General features: G+C 46.7%; 1 protein-coding gene across 1 annotated transcript in view; it reads right to left on the bottom strand.

Moving 5' to 3' along the window:
• Positions 1 to 15,115, bottom strand: part of RIMKLB (ribosomal modification protein rimK like family member B) — a 37,259-nt gene extending 22,144 nt beyond the window's left edge. The window contains 2 exon segments of the mRNA XM_029581959.1: positions 11,646 to 11,860; positions 15,092 to 15,115. Coding sequence (XP_029437819.1) covers positions 11,646 to 11,817 — 172 coding nt within the window. The 5' untranslated portion in view covers positions 11,818 to 11,860; positions 15,092 to 15,115.
• Positions 15,116 to 15,354: the final 239 nt, after the last annotated feature.

Genomic DNA, 15,354 nt, shown 5'->3' with positions numbered 1-15,354 from the left:
ACTCCTCTCAGTCAAAGGCAGGCCTTCATCATGTACCCAGCCTTTGCAGTCAGAGCATTCCACACCTTCCATGTAAATTCTAGCTTGTGTCAAACATGACACCAGACCCCAATTCCTTCTAATACACACAGTAAGGTTTTACTGCACACTAAAAATGAATCATGTTATAGGATACAAAGTAACTTGTGGTTTAAGATGAAGCCATCTGCACCACACCCTGCAATCGCAGAACTGCTCTGTCTCTCTCCTAGTTGCTGTAATGTCCTGGGTCCTCCCAGGATGCCCCTCTCTAGTAGGCAGCTGACCCTAGGACAGAGGTCAGTGACTGTCCCCTGAAGCAGCAACAAGAACAGCAGGCAGTGTTTACCTGCCCACTCCCTCCCCAACTCACCTAAATCCTGACTGAGTAGACTTGGGAAAGCCAGCACTTATCCCTGGGAGTGAGATTCAAGAAACAGATCAACTATTGGGGATCTAATGGGTTCTTGTGACCTGGACTGGTCACTGTCAAAGACAAAATGCTGAGCTTGATGGATCTAGATCTGACGCAACATGGCACTTAAGGTCTTAATAGGAATTTCAGTTGTAAGCTCTTTGGACAGGTATTCCAGTACTGCCTTTTACAGCATTATGCATAATGTCCAAATGCCACAAAGAATGGAATGAGATTCATCACAGATTCATATCACATACCACTACAAAGCAATGGCCTGCATTCCACATCAAAATGCAGGTTTAGGAATGAAGTTAATAATCCTCCAAATATGTATTTCATTAACAGCTATCACTTCTGCAAGCTGTCCAAAACAGACATGCTTCTCTCAGGCTGTCATTAGGACAAATTCCTCTCTTACAGTATCATGTAGCCCTAAATGCTAGCTTCTGTCTTTAACATATATAATATCTATAATTTGATCAGATGCAACACCCATAATCTGTGCAAATGTGTGGCATCAGTTGGGATGAATAGTGTGAGACAGCTGAACCTAGATGTCATCCCAGGACCAAAGTTCAAGTCACCAACTCCCTGTGCCTCTGATCTAGCCCTGGTCTGTCACAGAGATCCAGATCATCAAGGTGTCTCAATCTGGCTTTCCTGGTCAACTTTATAAAATATAAAATGGTGACTAATCTAAGGGGCAGGGACAAAAGTCATTATGTAAACCTCCTATGAAACCAAGTTTAGCTAACCCTCTGGCATGAGGCCAGCTTCCCTGGGTGATGCAACTGGCACCATCCCATCTCCATGCCTTACAATCAGACTAGGAGATGTGAATGTCTGGATAAAACAAATGGAAAAAAATTGAGAAATTATTCTTTCCCAACCTCCCCCCTCCACCCCCAGGCTAGAAGTGAAAAAAAAAATAGTTTTCCAGTCTCCATCCTCCCCAACAGGAAATTCACATCTCCAAATCAGACAAAGTGTCAACATAGCAGATTTTTTTGCTTTAATGTTGGGCTCCAAGGAAAGAAAAGAACAGAAAACTGAAGCCTAGTTGTATACAAGTGAACACTGAAAAGAAAATCCTACACTAGGCACAGTATTAAGCTTTAAAAAAGGAATTAGTCCATGCTTAGAGCAGAATCAAAGAATAGAAACATCCTTAATACAGTTCTAATTTTGGATTAACTTATAATATGGTCTAGGGGCCAGCCCAGTGGCAAGGGCTGCACACTATGTGGAAGAGCTCCAGTTCAATCAGCTGGTGATGCTGCAGGGGCAGGAGATAAACACTAAAGGGGGGCAGGGAAAGTAAGAGAGAAAAACATACAAGTGCCTTGCTGAGACTAAAGTCCATTGAGCCCAGCATCCTGTCTCCCGGACTTATATCCTCAGATCAGAGAACAACTTGATTATCCTTTGCTGTCATAAAACCCTTTCCTTTTTGCATGTCTAAGAGGGCTCTCAGGACTGAGAAAGTTTATCACTCAACTGAACTTCTGGAACAGGGGACCCACTCACACCATGAATGTCTGGTTTTCCTCTTCCAATTTTGTCCGGATCAATCATCTAGATAGGGTGAACCAAAATTCCTTCTTTCCGAAGCACTGCAGCCACCAATATAACGTTAGAGAAGGTTACAGAGTTGTAGGCAATTCAAAAGGCAGAGCCAGAAACTGGAAGTGTTCCCCTAAGACTACAAAGCTGAGCTGCTTACCTGTAAAAGGTGTACTCCGAGAACAGCAGAATGTTAGCCCTCACACATGGGCAACATCAGATGGCGCCAGATATGGGACACAGTGAGCATGCCCAGCCTGCCCTATACCACACGGGGGGGGGGCCCTCTCCAGTCTCGTAACAGAATTACGATAGAATAGGTAAAATCCATCTCAGCAGGGTGATGGGTGGGTTTCATGAGGACTAACATCCTGCTGTCCCCTGAGAACACCTTACAGGTAACCAACTGCTTTCTAAGGGGACAAGCAGGATGGTAGTAGAGATGTGAATCGTGTCCTCGATAGTCTTAACGATCGATTTCGGCTGGGAGGGGGAGGGAATCGTATTGTTGCCGTTTGGGGGGGTAAAATATCGTGAAAAATCGAAAAAAACGTAAAATCGCAAAACCGGCACATTAAAACCCCCTAAAACCCACCCCCGACCCTTTAAATTAAATCCCCCCCCCTCCCGAACCCCCCCCCCCAAATGACTTAAATAACCTGCGGGTCCAGCAGCGGTCCGGAACGGGCTCCTGCTACTGAATCTTGTTGTCTTCAGCCGGCGCCATTTTCCAAAATGGCGCCGAAAAATGGCGGCGGCCATAGACGAACACGATTGGACGGCAGGAGGTCCTTCCGGACCCCCGCTGGACTTTTGGCAAGTCTTGGGGGGGGTCAGGAGGCCCCCCCCAAGCTGGCCAAAAGTTCCTGGAGGTCCAGCGGGGGTCAGGGAGCGATTTCCCGCCGCGAATCGTTTTCGTACGGAAAATGGCGCCGGCAGGAGATCGACTGCAGGAGGTCGTTCAGCGAGGGTTCCGGCGCCTCGCTGAACGACCTCCTGCAGTCGATCTCCTGCCGGCGCCATTTTCCGTACGAAAACGATTCGCGGCGGGAAATCGCTCCCTGACCCCCGCTGGACCTCCAGGAACTTTTGGCCAGCTTGGGGGGAGCCTCCTGACCCCCACAAGACTTGCCAAAAGTCCAGCGGGGGTCCGGAAGGACCTCCTGCCGTCCAATCGTGTTCGTCTATGGCCGCCGCCATTTTTCGGCGCCATTTTGGAAAATGGCGCCGGCTGAAGACAACAAGATTCAGTAGCAGGAGCCCGTTCCGGACCGCTGCCGTTCCGGACCGCCGCTGGACCCGCAGGTTAAGTCATTTGGGGGGGGGTTCGGGAGGGTGGGGGATTTAATTTAAAGGGTCGGGGGTGGGTTTTAGGGGGTTTTAGTGTGCCGGCTCACGATTCTAACGATTTATCGTTATAAATCGTTAGAATCTCTATTGTATTGTGTTCCATAACGGTTTAAGACGATATTAAAATTATCGGACGATAATTTTAATCGTCCTAAAACGATTCACATCCCTAGATGGTAGTCTTCACACATGGGTGAATCTCTAGCTTCAGGCTATAGTCATCCGCTTGGAGACGGCACAGACAAGTGCATCCACTTTCAGAAAACACAAATGCTCTCTCGCCACTGGATCCAGGAGTGCAGACCTTCCAAAATTGGACTCCCTTTGAAACTAGCCTCTGGGGTGCTCCACTCAAGATCAATCAATCAAGTCTAGAATGGCCTCCATAACAGGGAAAGCAGAGTTGCTTAGCTGTAACAGGTGTTCTCAGAGGACAGCAGGATGTTAGTCTTCACATATGGGTGACATCAGGATGGAGCCAAACACTTTTGTCAAAGTTTCTAGAACTTTGACTGGCATCTACTGAGCATGCCCAGCATGGCACCAACACTGCATGCAGCAGGGGTCCCCCTTCAGTCTCGTGTATAGCAAGACGTATGTGCGAAAAATAAAATAAGTCGCAAGCAAACCCAACTCCGCGAGGTGGTGGGCAGGCTTCGTGAGGACTAACATCCTGCTGTCCTGTGAGAACACTTGTTACAGGTAAGCAACTCTGCTTTCTCACAGGACAAGCAGGATGGTAGCCCTCACATATGGGTGAGTACAGAGCTGAGAATGCCCGAGCAATGCACCAAATGCACCCAAAGACGTGCAACAGGCACAACAAGAGGGGTGGATTTGGTTAGGTGGGCCATCCTGAAAACCCTGAACGGGTCGCTGGTAGGATGTTGGGTAGTTAAGCTGAGAAGAAGTTTCGTAGGATAGACTAGCCAAAAATGGAATCTTGCCTACCAGCCTTATCCAAGCAATAATGGGCTGCGAAGGTATAGAGCGCCGCTCCAGGTCACAGCCTTACATATATCAATAAGTGGCACCGAATGAAGGTGTGCCACTGAGGTTGCCACGGCCCTAACAGAGTGTGCTTTCACACGGTCTTGTAGCGGAATGCCTGCTTGCTGGTAACAAAAGGATATACAGTCCGCTAACCAGGAGGAAAGGGTCTGCTTTCCCCACTGGATTTCCCAATTTGATGTTATAGAAAGAAACAAATAAATTGAGGACTTCCTGTGGACTGACATGCGCTCCAGATAAAATGCCAGGGCATGTTTGCAGTCCAGGGAATGTGGAGCCTTTTCTCCTGGGTTTGAATGGGGCCTTGGAAAGAAAGTAGGTAAGATGATGGATTAAGATGAAATTCCGACACTACCTTTGGTAAAAACTTAGGGTGTGTACAAAGGACCACTCTGTCATGTAGAATTTTAGTGTAAGGTGGGTAGGTGACTAATGCCTGTAACTCACTAACTCTGTGAGCAGATGTTATAGAGAGAAGAAAAATTACTTTCCAGTTGAGATAGCGGAGATCGCAGGAGTGGAGAGGCACAAACGGAGGTTTCATGAGCTGCCATAAGACCACGTTAAGGTCCCAAGCGGGGGCCAGAGGACGCAATGGAGGTTTCAGGTGGATCAAACCTCTCATGAAGCATGTGACTAAGGGCTGTGTCGAAATAGAGAAATCTCCTACTCAGTTATGGAAAATGGCTACTGCACTGACATGCACTCTTATAGAGAAAGTTTTCAGGCCTGATTGACAGATGCCAGAGATAGTCCAGAAACTTCGCAGTGGAACAAATGAAGGGTGTCCACGGACATGGGTGTGCACCAGACCGTAAACCTTTTCCACTTAAAACGATACGAGCGTCTTGAGGAAGGCTTTCGTGAAGCTACCAGGACTCTGGATACTGACTCTGAAAGGTTAAGGGGCTGGAGGAGTATTAACTTTTCAACATCCAGGCAGTCAGGGATAGGGCCTGGAGGTTGGGGTAGCGAAGGCACCAGTCGTTCTGAGTTATCAGAAGCGGATCCTCTCCTAGAGGGATACGGTGAACTGATAGGTCCCGGAGGATTGGGAACCAGACTTGGCATGGCCAGTGAGGGGCTATCAGAATCATTAAGCCCTTGTCCCTTTGTAACTTCACGAGAGTCTTCGATATGAGTGGAAGTGGAGGGTACGCGTAAAGGAGACCGCTGGACCACGAGAGGGCGAAAGCGTCCCTCGGATGTGAGTGGCGACTGCAAGTGAGGGAGCAGAAGTGCTCTACTTTGCGGTTGTGGATAGATGCAAAGAGTATTTGTGGATACCCCCAATGTTGGAAGATTGTGTCCACTACCTTGGGGTTGAGAGACCATTCGTACGGATGGAAGGTTCGACTCAACTTGTCCACTAGAACATTGTCCACGCCCGCCAAGTAGGTTGCTCTGAGGTACATCGAGTGGGAAAGAGCCCACGCCCATATCTGTGCAGCTTCCTGACACAGAAGGTAGGAGCCCGTTCCCCCTTGTTTGTTGATGTACCACATCGCCATCTGGTTGTCTGAATCAGGATGGCTTTTGTTTGATAGGCAATCTTGAAAGGCCTTGAGGGCATATCTGATCGCCCGAAGCTCCAGGAAATTTATCTGATGTTTGGCTTCCTCTGGAGACCAGGTTCCCAGAGTCTGGAGGTCGTCGACATGAGCACCCCAACCTAGGTTGGAGGCATCCGTTGTCAGGATAATTTGAGGTCCTGGAATTTGAAAGGGAAGACCTTGAAGACGACTGGAGAGGCGCATCCACCAGGCCAGCGAAATGCGGAGCTGCTTGGTAACGTGGACAATGCAGGACATTGAATGATAAGCCTGAACCCACTGGGACTTCAGAGTCCACTGTATGACTCATGGCGAGGCGTGCCATTGGAGTGACATGTACAGAGGATGCCATGTGACCCAGCAAAATGAGGAAATGACTAGCTGTCGTGTAATCTCGACCCTGGAGGCATTGCGCTAGGGACACGAGAGTACAGGCTCGATCCTGAGGGAGGAATGCTTTCGCCTGCACGGTGCCCAGGTCGGCTCCTATGAAGGACAGGGTTTGAGATGGAACTAGGCTGGACTTGGGATAGTTGATCAGAAACCCAAGAGACAGCAATGTATGGAGAGTTAGACATAAGGAGGCTAGTGCGTCCTTTTGAGTTGGAGCCCTTATCAGCCAATCGTCGAGATAAGGGTAGACATGGACGCCCTGACACCTCAGGTAGGCCGCGACCACTACAAGGCACTTGGTAAAGACTCAAGGTGCGGATGCTAGGCCGAAGGGCAGTACCCAGTACTAGAAGTGCTGGGGGCAGACTAGGAATCTAAGGAATTTGCGGTGAGACGGAGTGATCGAGATGTGTATATACATGTCGTGAAGATCCAGAGAGCAAAGCCAATCTCCTCTTTGCAGAAGAGGAAGTAGAGCGCCCAAGGTTACCATCCTGAACTTTTCCTTCTGTAGATACTTGTTTAAGGCACGCAGGTCCAGGATTGGAGGAATGCCTCCTGACTTTTTCGGAATTAGGAAATACTGGGAATAGAACCCATGCCCCTGCTGGGAGAGGGCACCGGTTCTATCGCCCGGGATTTCAGGAGGATTGAAACCTCCTCCAGAAGAGAGGCGTGGTCAGACGATCCCCACATCGGCTGAGGTGGGGAGTCTGCTGGTACAGACAAGAAGTTGAGGTGGTAACCTTGAGTCAGTACAGCAAGTATCCTCTGATCTGAAGTGATCGTTTGCCATATATTGGTGAAGTGGCACAACCGACCGCCAACGGGTACGGACGGTAGAGGAGGTTGGCTTATGCTCTCCAGCGAGGAGTCAAAATCCAGCAGCTGGGCCCAGTGGAGGAGCTGGCTGAGTTTTTTGAGGCCTGGATTGTCTGGCCTGACCTTTCTGGAAAGGTCTGGAGGGGCGACCTCAAGTAGCAGGAGGATATCATCTCCGTGGCTTGAAGGACGGCCGCTTAGTGTCTCTTCGAAATGTCCTTTTAGAGGTGGATGGAAATTCAGAAGGCACCGACGAAAGCTGGTGTAGTGTCTCGTGATGTCTTTGAGCTGTACTACAGTCTCCTGGATTTTGTCCCCGAAGAGATTATCTCCAGGCCCAACTTCGTGCACTAATCCCCACTGCGGACACCCTAGAAGCAGTGACAAAAATGTCATAGGCAGCACAGACCTCATGCTTGCCAGCATCTAGACCCTTCTGAGCCAGGGTATTGAGTTGATTCTGAAGCTGGTCAGGTAAAGAATCAGAAAATTCTTGGATCTTTTTAAATAGGTCCCCGTTATACTGGGTCATGTATAACTGGTTAGGAAGCAATGCGAGAAATAAGCATTGAGCCATGGAAAAAATGACGACCAAATGCATCCAGGGACCTCTGTCTTTCCCTTGAGGTATGGAAGAATGAGGCTTAGAACGTTGTGCCTTTTTCTGGGCTGATTCTACAACCACAGAATGGTGATCCAGCTGTGACTTTTGGAAACCAGGGGCTGTCTGTACCAGGTAGGTGGCATCTGTTTTTCGATTCACCAGTGGTACAGATCCTGGATGCTCCCATACCTGTTCATAAATGACTTCATGAACAGGTATGGGCATGATCTCCTTGGGTGCATCTACGAATTGGAGCACTTCCAGCATTTGTGTCTGGGGCCTTCTTCCGTCAAGTTGGAATGGTATGGCTTCAGACATTTCCTTTATAAAATTAATAAAAGGACAGGTCCTCTGGAGGAGAACGTCTTCTCTCCTCAGGGGGAGATGGCTCTGAAGGTAGATCATCAGAATCCTGGGAAGAATCAGCCGTCCAAGGATCATAAGGCTGATCATCTGCTCCCATAGGATCTCCAAAGGGAAGTAATGGTGCTATTCCTGAAGGATCAGGTCATGGCACAGACTGCGGCATCGACTGAGGACAATGCGGTATCGATGGTATCAGTGACATAGATGGGCGAGTCTGTGGCAAGATCCCAGACGGCCCGGGCATAGGTTGCGGTCTCTGTGCCTGCTCATCGTCCAATGACAAAGGAATCAGGGTGGAAGGCATTGGACATACCAGTATCCTCTGTTCCACTGGAAGGGCACCGATCAATGCATCCAGCCTACTGAGTAGCGGTGCGAGCGCCGTGGGAATGGGGGTCGGTGACTAGAGCTGGCATTGGTGCCAGCGCCGATGGAGGCTGGAAGCCCTGCAGAGCCTTTCCGATGGCCTCTTGGATTATCCGATCCAATTCCTCATGGAAGCCTGGGGCGTGGAAACCCAGCTCTGGAGTAGGAGGCAGCACTGGCATAGCCGGAGGGTCCACTGGTGAAAGTGGAGTCGCGGCTCCCTGCACCAATGAAGGTGGGGGAACGCCTCGGTGACCTGGTCGCAGAGGAGGATGGGGCCTTCTCTGGACAGGGGTTTTTTTTTTTTTTGTCGGTAGCTCTGTTGACGCCAATGCCAAGAGCTTGCCTGGATCAACGGACTGAGCCTTCCTCGACGCTTTTCACAGTGTTCTCCTCGGTCCTTCTCCGGAGCTGAAGAGGAAGAAGTTGATGCCTTTGGAGTAGTTGGTGTCGGGTGGACAGTACCGGTGTCTCGCTGCTGGCGAGAGGTCGATGGCACCGGCTCAGACGATGCTGAAGCGCTCGATTGAGTCGGTGGCTTTGCCTGAAAAAGACTCCATCTTCTCAGAGCAGGCCTTATGGCCTTTCGGTGTCATTTGGGCACATTTGGTGCAAGTTAAGACGTTGTGGTCCGACTCCAAGCGGGTCTGTGATGGACATTGTCTGAGGACAATCGGGGCATTGCCGGAAACCAGACGCCATGGCTTCGACAAAAATTTAGCCATGATACGGTCGATGGCCAGTAGGCCCCAAAGGGAAAACTCAACGGGAATAGACTGCAAATGAGGGTAAAGCCTTACCTTACAACCGCGGACTACGGAATCAATAAGGGGACCCCTATGGGGCAGAATTTTTTTGAAATTTTAGAAAAGTTCCGTGAGGAAAATTCCTGTCAGGAATCTCTAGAGAGCTCCTTAACCCGAGTGGCTACTACTGTGCGGAAAAAAAAAAAAAAAAAAAGAGACGAAGGGGGAACCCTGCTGGATGCAGGGTTGGTGCCATGCTGGGCATGCCCAGTAAGTGCCAGTCAAAGTTCTAGAAACTTTGACAAAAGTGTTCCGTGATTGGGATCCATCCTGATGTCACCCATATTGTGAGGACTTCCATCCTGCTTGTCCTGTGAGAAAAGAGGCTTTATGCAAAGAAACCAAAATGGGATTTTTCTTTGGCAACAGACATGGAATCAGTCCCAGGTACTCCCAGCATCTTTAAAGTCTGGAAAATCAGAGCCGGTAACTCATCTCTATGAAAAAACTAACAGTCCTATATGGTTCTAAACCCTGTGGAATTTCCTATTTTCCAGAGAGTCAGGATCTGCCTCATCATCCATGCTCTCCAGATCCCTGTCAGGAAGACCTGCTGCCAATCTAATATAATAATATATTTCTATACCGGACTTCATGAATGGGATTCATATCAGGCCGGTTTACATGGAACTTGGGGGGATTAACAAGTGTAACCAAACAAGAAGGCCGAAACAAGCAAAGTTACATATAACAAGGGGATTGAACTTGGGGGCTAAGGTAGCCAGGAAGTAGGCAGAGAGGAATTAACTACATATAAATAATATATGACGGGTTCAGAGATTAGTAAATATCCCATTCCTTGGGCCGAGTCTGACGTGACATTTTTGAATTAGGGGAAGGCTTGGAGGAAAAGCCAATCTAGGTATACTTCTTTGCTTAACAGTAGTACCGGGCGAGTGACATGTCACCACCTGCAAACTCTGACCTGGCAGGATTGGACGGGGCTGATGACTGTTCCTGAAGACAGGATTGCAATCCTTGAAAGAATTTTACCCAGGAAAAAGCAGAAGGATCCATTCCAAAACCAGAAGGCACCTGTGCTGTGCCCACTGAGCTACCTTCCCCCACTGATGAACCAGTTAAGGGAGTTCCAAGGTCAGGCACCCCTCCTGACATGTCTTTACCCAAGCTCTTATCAGGCTGGGAAGAACCATGCTTAGTAAAGTCAGAAGGTGGTAATTCACCCCGAGTCTCCTGCGTGATTGCAGCAAAACGAGGCCACATCAAGGCCTCTGGCCTTAGCCCGCAGCTGCAGCAATGTCTGCTGTGCTGCACAAGAACTGGCATGTCAGTGCGGTCGGGCCCGCACACACAGTCAGGCCTAAAAATAAACGTAGCAGCAATGCACTGATTGCTGTCCCGGTGCTGAAATATAGTACTACCTGACCCCGATAAAGGCAGGCAATTCGGCCCGCTCCCTCCTGGCACAGAAAAAACAAACTTAACTGCTCCTGAACCCTGCACACAAATGCTGCTGCAGTCTCCCAGTCAGTTTTTGGGGGGTTTTTCTGTTTTGTTTTTTGTTTTTTTTTAAAGAAACAGGGCCTAAAGGAAAAACAGGCAGGAAAGACTACTCCCTTGCTTCTCGAGGCTACCTACTGAGGAACCAGGCACACCGACGGAGCGAAGGGCCCTGGCTATCTATCCCACTACCAAAAAAGGGCAGAGTCCTGACAGGGATTGCCAACCCCCTGCTCTACCAGAGGGATGGCCCATGAAGAAACCTAACACCTCAGGGAGCTGGCTTTTTTTTTTTTTTTTTTTAAACACACCTCTAGACTGCAGGTATGGCAGATGGTCCTCTACCATCTGCTAGAGACCAAGAAATACTGAGAGACTGCAAGCAGCACTCTCGGTTATGTAGCAGTGCCTCAAATTTTGTTCTCTGCCTCCATCTGCTGGTAGGGATGCATAAACCCACTTGTCTGGACTGATCCGGAGTATGAACAGGAATGAGAGGTTCTTACTTAAGATTATTGGTTAGTCTCTCATTATGTGCAGTTAGAATAAGACTTACTGTCTTCCACAGGACAGGATCATCGGAGGTGATCTATTCTAACCCCAGGCACAGCCATGCGCAGCAAGAACCCTTAAAGAGTTCAGCATATCTTCCCATACTCAGCTAGCAAGGAAGCAAAAACCATAGGTACACTAAGAAAATGTCCTATTGAATTAAGAGAGGAGGACAGTGAGGATGGCTGGCAGAGACTGAGCACAGTAAGACAGTGACAAACCTAAAGACATACAAACTAACAGTGTTAGGAAGAGAACTAGGGTATTAGAGCTATGACACAGGGAAATGAAGTGATTTGCCAAAAGCAGGATCCATTCCTCCTTCGAATTTTGAAGTGGTCGGCAGTGTCTCAGTTTCTCACCCAAGTTGCCCTGTTCAATGGTCAGCACAACTTCATCCATCAGCAGGGCTCGGAACTCTAGTTCCTCCTCACAGCACCTGGCTTTCAGTGCCCGCAGTATCTCTTGCTGAGGGTAGTCATCCTTGATGCGACGGTCAGTCAGGAACCAGAGTCTACCAGTAGAACTGCACATCTTATGCTTCGCTTGCTTCAAGCAACTTCCCTTTAACGGACCTCTGGAAATACAAAACAAGAAAATAAAACAAACAGTGCCACTCTCTCCAAGCTGACCATGACTTCTCATGTGCTATTCCTCTGCCTTTTGCATGGTTGCTACATTTCTACAGATCAAATGGAATAAAACAAATACAGGAAGGGTAGAGTATGGAAGGAAAGGATATAGGGGAAGGATATGGACAGTCAATTTTATAAAATATGAACTGTCAACCAAAAAAAGTACATCTTAAGAAGTAATACTGTTGCTGTTTTATGCTATGCAGTCACTGCAGTGATAGCAAACTTGTAAATGAAGATCAGACAAGATGTGAAGCGAAGCATCAAAGCCCAGTTGATATCCAGCAACTGGGGGACATGGAAGGGTAGGAGCAAGGATAAAGAAGAAATTACAAGAAAAAAAACAAAACAAAACATGTTTCTATGTAGGTTAGAAAACCCTACACAGAAACACTAGCATAAAACTTCTCTCAGTCATGCAATAACATTAATATTACAACCAGGGTAGAAACATTTACAGAACATGGGTACCAGGGAAAATGTTTTTTCCTTTTGCCATTTTTCCTTTTCTTCTGTTCAGCCTGGCAGCAAGCAGGGAGCTGAATTTTGAACACCCAGAATTTTTCCCACCCTTGATTACAATGTTTCACTAGCGTTATACAATTCTGTTTAAACTCTGGATAATTATATTCCGCTTTTTGGCATTTCAAAGCAGATTACATTCAGGTATTATAGATATCTCCCTATGCCCAGAGGGCTTACAATCTTAATTTGTACCTGATGCAATGAAAGGTAAAATGACTTGCCCAAAGTCACAAGGAGAAGCAGTGGAGTTTGAACTTTGGCTTCCCTGATTCATAGCCCACCTCTCTAATCATTAGGCTATTCCTCCAGATAAATATTTTCTAAAATAAGGGTATATAATGACCTTAGATTATTCTAATATCTGTAAAATATAATGGAGCTATGGAATCTTACAGATACTTGTAATAATTAAACACATCCATTACACAAATAATTTAAAAAGAATTCCATGCAAGAGAGGTCTTATAAAAAGGAGGCTGCACAGTATGCCCCAGCAAACTATGCTAAAACATGGTACAATCCTACGCCCAACTATGTGCCCTTGGATTCCATTTCTCGTCACTAAAAACAAATATGATGTCATCTCCCCTTCCTCTACTTAACTGCTTCTCAGCCTCTGAGTGACCTCACAGCTACTGCTTGTGAAACTGGTACAAAGTCAAACACCACATCCACCCATTCTAAAATCTCTCAAGGCTTTGAATAGTTCAAACTAAAGCAAGATTGGGTTACTTAGGATTTTACCAATATCACAAATTTAGCCCCTGCTGCAGTCTGAAAGTCACCCAAAAAAAATCCAGCTCAACAGATATTTTAAACCATTTAAGCTTAATGTTAGACATGCTTTAAACAAAAAGGCAGATATTTTAATTTAAAATATATATCTGCCTAGTAATAGGCAGAATACAAATTATTGTAAATAAGTCTTGCGGAAGCCAAGCTACAAGAAATGGTGGCAAGGACTATCACAGCCTAGTAGCAGCCAGACTTCTGCCTTTTCTTTCAAATTCAAATCCCTGGTTAGTTATCTCACATTCTCCAGACAGTTCTCCACCCTTGCCAAATAGCTCAGCTTTTGCATCTGCTTGGTACTGCTAGAGCCAGGTCAGACAAGTTTTTCTCTGTACTCACATAGCATAAGACCAATCCTAGTTTGTGTAATTATAGCGAATACTTATCCATCAGTTACTAAACATTTTCAGCCGATTCTATAATTACAAGCCATGTCTTTCAGGTATCCTGAACTCTGCTCTAACCTGGCATACAATCACCTGCAATTTAGAGAGGAAACCTCCATGCTGAGCCCTGGAGCAAGTGATCAGTATCACTCAAATATAGAGGACAGACTATCAACTGACACCCAAACTACAGAATCAGATTTACTCTTCACCTTCCCCTTAAGTTGCTACAGGACAAAATCTTTCCCTATCCTTTCCAACTGCCCCCTCCCAATTTTCCTTCGGTATGTGTCGCATTAAATGCCCACCAGCTTTATTCTCAATGCAGCTTCTTCCAGGTAGAAGTGAAAGTAAAGTAATCACATCACTGAACTACAATATCCACAATTCAAAAGCCCACTCCTAGGCAAGGCAATGCCCTGAAAAAGAAATGCTGCCATCTCAGTAGAAAGGCAACATAACCATGCACATTAAGATTTTGTATCTAATTTATGCATCCAAGAACTGTGCACAATCATGTTTACATGGAAAAGAACAGACATTTTCTGAGTTTATACTGAAGGTGGGCAAGTGACAATATGGGAATTCTTGCATGTCCACTGCATACAGCTCGTAGGTATCCAAAGTAAAAATGCTGCCATTTCAGGCAATGTATGCCAAAGAGACGAAATGGTTATCACCTACAAATAAAATGGCTTCCTCTATAATCAGATGGCATATATTAGACTGCTATAGATCATGAGTGTATTATTTTGGCTACACAGATACATTTGTTCCTTTAACACAAATCAGAGGCATGTGACTGACAGATCTCCTGTAGCAGAACATGTTGGCAATTCTTTCCTAGCAGTATACCTCCCTGAGATATATGTAAACATTATACAATAATGACTGACAGATCAGGCTGGACAACACACAAATCAAGGCTTAGTATATCTACCTCCTTATCTTCAATTGCTGCTTTCCTTCCTACGGATGGTAAAATCATATGACTTATTCTGTGCATGATAGAGGCAGGGTTCTTTTCTGTTTACAGAGCAACATTTAAAGGAACTAAACAAGAATGTAGTCTGAGGACCATTTGTCACAACACACCAGCAGCAGAAAGGGAAAAGCAGAACAACTGGAAGAGAGGCAGGCAAAGGGAAAGCAGAAACAAATAGTACAGCAGATTAAACAGATCAAGCTAAAAGCACTTCACAAATCAGGACAGCTCTTAAAGACAGAATTAACAGTAGGAAAAACATTTTCCCCGTCACCTTCAGTACGTTTTGGCGTGCCACAGCAATCCTGCCAAGCGACTTGGAGCCTCCTTTAAAACCTGCAGCAGCCTGGCCCGTGTCCAATGATAAATACCCCAATGCAGCATTTTTTTCTTCTGCCCTGCTACTGCTGGATGAGTTCTCCATAAAAATAGGGTTATTAGAGAAAATAAAAATACTGGGGTGGGGGAGGAAAGGCAGTAGCTACCGTGTCTGTGTGTCTCTGGAAACCATCACTGTGCGATTTATCTTCTCCTACTGCGGCTGTGCAAGAATCAAACAGAACCAGGGAGGGGAGAGACCAGTCACCTGCTGGTAGTATCTGACTGATGGTCCCTCCTCCCTTTTATCAAAAGAAATAAAAAAAAATAAAATAAAAAACCACACGTTTAAGTCACCAATTCTCACTTTCGCTAATACAAGAGATTTCTAAGCGCTCAGAAGCCAGACACAACCTGCAACTTAATGCGG

Source organism: Rhinatrema bivittatum, chromosome 16 (genome assembly GCF_901001135.1).
Source record: "Rhinatrema bivittatum chromosome 16, aRhiBiv1.1, whole genome shotgun sequence".
In the NCBI taxonomy this organism is placed as follows: Eukaryota; Metazoa; Chordata; class Amphibia; order Gymnophiona; family Rhinatrematidae; genus Rhinatrema; species Rhinatrema bivittatum.
This window is presented reverse-complemented; position numbering and strand designations above follow the sequence as displayed.